Source organism: Condylura cristata, unplaced genomic scaffold (assembly GCF_000260355.1).
Source record: "Condylura cristata isolate star-nosed mole 26May11 unplaced genomic scaffold, ConCri1.0 scaffold00004, whole genome shotgun sequence".
Taxonomy (NCBI): domain Eukaryota; kingdom Metazoa; phylum Chordata; class Mammalia; order Eulipotyphla; family Talpidae; genus Condylura; species Condylura cristata.
The window spans coordinates 1,836,243-1,839,654 of NW_004567105.1; the positions used below are offsets into that span (position 1 = coordinate 1,836,243).

Consider the following 3,412-nt stretch of genomic DNA (forward strand, 5'->3'; position numbering starts at 1 on the left):
GGCCGCCGGCCGCTCTGCATGCGCCGTCCTCTCCTTGACCTTACGCACGTCGAAGCACCCAGTTGCCAGGCTTCTGCCCCGGGGTGGGCCCGCTGTCCAGGGCCACCCCGACCTGTCCACACTCCGGCCGCGCCTCACGCCGGCCTCCCTCCCCCAGGAGAGCCGCGGCGGCGCGAGTCATTCCAGGAAATCGGGTTGGGGGCGCGTCGGCCGCTCGAGGGTCTGGCTGGAGCCCGAAGCACTGGCTGGAGGCAGCGGGCGGGCGGCAGGGCCACATGCAGGCGGCCCAGCGTCTCAGGGAACACTGAGGCCGGCGGCGTCTGGGCTCCGGCCAGAGAAAGTCCAGAAGTCCAAGAGACAGTCAGCTGGTTTGCATGTTTTAGGAGGTGGGGGTTGGGGGCTCTTCCTCAGTATCTCTTTTTATTGAGAGCATTACAAGCACGAGCTCGTTGGGGGAAATCCGAGTAGCCCCCAAACCCAAAGAAGCCAGGGTGCCTCCGCTCGCGCCCCTCCCCCCGCCACCCACACCCACACGCACCTGCACACACACACACAGGTGAGCACACGCCCAGCCCCGGCCTGATCACGCCAGCATTTGGCACAGGGTTTGGGGGCGGGGAGAGTGTTTATCTCAGCCGGGTTTTTCTAAAAATAGAAATCCATGTTAGCAGGTGGGCAAGGGAACTTTTCCCAAGCGGAAGGAGCCGGCGGGCCAGGAGCGGGCCAGGAGCCGGCGGCCAGGGAGCTGTTGCTGCAGGAGGGCGCCCTCCTGCAGGCCCCTCGCGGTCGCGCCCGGGCGAGCTGGCGCTCCGGGCTGTCACGGCCCACGTGGGACGGTTTGCAGAGTGCGTTTCCTCCTCGTCTCCTGAGTCTGGACTCCATGGAGATGCCCACTGGCCAGAGAGGACTGTGCCCTGGCAGCAGGCACACACTTGTCAGGGGTCTGTCCTGTCGGGTGCGGGGCTTCGGGGTCAGCGCCAGCCCCCTGCTGGCCACCGGCGATGTCCTGTCACGGCGGCACCTGCTCTGCGGCTCGTCTTCCTCTCTCTTCCCTTCTCTGGCGCTGCCAGGGGCGCCCCTCGCACCCCTGGGCGCCCCTCGCACCGTGCGGCCAGGGCCCCTGTGGACGGCCAGGGCCAGGTCGGGTCCCTGGGTTGACGGCGCTCGGGGCTCGGCCCTGAGGACTCCGTCTGGGATCCGGCGTCTCAGAGAATTCCCGTCAGCTCAGTGCAACGGCGACTCGTTTTTACGCTCATTTCAGAGAAATCTGTCTGGAAATGTTTGACTTTATTTTTTTAAGCCAGTTTAGGGCCAAATTTGTGGGGCTCTCAGGTATGCGTCTGGCAGCCTCGGCTTAGGGCACACTGGTGTCGGCCCCCCCGGCCCGTCGTGGGGGGGCCCTGCCCGAGCGTGCTGCTTGCACCCGGGGACTGGCTGCCGCGGGGCTGCAGGGGAACCTCGGCCACGCGGTTTGTACCAGGAGCCACGGACGTCTCGGACGTCGGTATTTTTAATTTCTACAAGTCCGATACAGGGGTGCGGCACTTTACGGGTGAGGGAACGTGAGGGCTCCCCAAGGCCACCACGCTCACGCGAGCCGGGCGGGGGGTTCCCGGGAGTCAGTCGGGGGCCGGGAGTGAGCAGGGCCTGTCACGGGATAGGGCGAGAACAGAGGCCAGGTGACCGCCCCGTGGCCGCGTGCTCGGGGCTCGCGCCGGCCTGGAAGTGTGATGCAGCTGCCTTCCCTGAGCCGCCGCGTGTCCACGCGCGAGTGTCCACGCCGCCCAGGCCCAGCAGGAGGCTGGCCGCCGAGGCCCCTTCCTGCCCTTCCCGTAACTCCCCGGAGCTGCCCACGCACTGGGCCTGCGCTGCTGTGGGGTGCGTGGCTCCTGGCCCCCGCCCCGGGCTGGCAGAAAGGCCCCGCCGCCGCGCCCCTCACGCTTCCTGGCTCTTCGCTCGGGGATTTACACGCGGGGCCACGTGCCGCCTGCCCTGCTCTGCGGGACCTTGCCAGGTACGCAGGGCCGGGGCGGCCGCGGCACTTTCACCGGGGAGCTCGGCTGCGAGCCCCCTCGCTGGTGGTGGGGAGGTGCCTCCTGCCGGCCCCCTCGGGGGTCAGCCAGGCCGGCGGACACCGGCCCCCAGCTCCCCCTCTCCCGCGGAGGCGCATCTCCGCAGTCCAGGCCCTGACGCCGTGAGGTGCGAGGCAGAGGCCCAGCTGCCCCACAGCCTGGCGCTCACAGGCCCCCACGCCCCCAGGAGGCGCCGGCCGGCCTCAGAGCTGCTGGCTGGCAGGCCTGGCCCGGGCGGGGTGCAGGCCCGGGGTGCCGGCCGCTGGCTCCCAGGGAGATGGCTGGGGCCCGGGGCTGCTCCCCCACTGTTCTCAAGTCCTAGCACCTGGACGCTGTCCAGCGGACACCAACTTGGACCCTTCCGGATCCTGAGAGCCAGGAAACCCTGTTCTCAGAAGTTCCGTTTTGTTCTGGGAAGCAATCACTAACTCTTGTGCGTGTTCTTTCCTTTGAGGTCCACGGAGCTGGACTCCAACTGGTCCTGGTTCCAGCTGCGCTGCATGCAGGTCGGGGGAAACGCCAGCGCCGTAAGTTCAGCCCGGACAGGCCGCTGTCCCACGCCCCGTGTCTGGCACAGCCCCTCGGGTGGCCGGAAGACGTGCGGGCCCCTGGGCTGGGCCGCCCACTGGCCTCGTCCACGCGAGGGTCCGCAAGCCCCTGTAAGCAGGGAGCCTGGGCTCAGGGTAGTGACCACAAGGCAGAGGCCGAGAGCGACCCAAGAGGGGCCGGTGCTGACCGGGCCGCGGGGCCTCGGACGCGGCTTTAATGCGGAGGGCGACTCCGTCTCACAGCTGCCTGTATCTGAGGGTCATTTACTAAATGCAAACTGAAAACCTGTCCTCCAGACCTTGGGGTAGCCACAGAATAGGAAGAATACTAATCTACACGTGACCCTAGCGGGAGGCCGAGAGCAGCCTCACTCGTCTGCCGCGTGCTGCAGGGCCGGCTCCCTGGCATCTTAGGAGAGCAGGCCCCCTCCGCCCACCGCAGACCTAGCGGAAGACCCCAGGCCCTCAGTGCCGCGCACGAGTCCCGGGGTCCGATTTCTCAGCCCACCGGACGGGCAGCCTCAGTCAGGCCAGCAGCGTCCCCCCAGCCCTGATGTCCACCCGAGGGGGCCGCGGAGCGCCTCGGTGCCGCCGGGCGTCAGAGCAGAGCGTGCGTCGCATAATCCGTGCCCAGCATCAGCGAGGCCTCGCAGTTCAGACGGCGGGTCTCTGGGCTTCCGAAGCCCCTGACCCGGCCAGCTCGCGGCAGACACGGTCGGCGGCTTCTTTAGTGCGTCAGGCTGGTTCAGACTCAGGCTGGGCTTAGCTCTCCGAAGGTGACAGTCGGGCCGC

At 68.1% G+C, this 3,412-nt stretch overlaps 1 protein-coding gene across 1 annotated transcript in view; it reads left to right on the forward strand.

The window, feature by feature from the left end:
* ARFGAP3 (ADP-ribosylation factor GTPase activating protein 3) overlaps window positions 1-3,412 on the forward strand; it is a 17,352-nt gene that overhangs the window by 2,121 nt on the left and 11,819 nt on the right. The window contains exon 2 of the mRNA XM_012735108.1: window positions 2,527-2,599. Within this exon, the coding sequence (XP_012590562.1) occupies window positions 2,527-2,599 (73 nt within the window). The remainder of the gene's footprint in view (window positions 1-2,526; window positions 2,600-3,412) is intronic.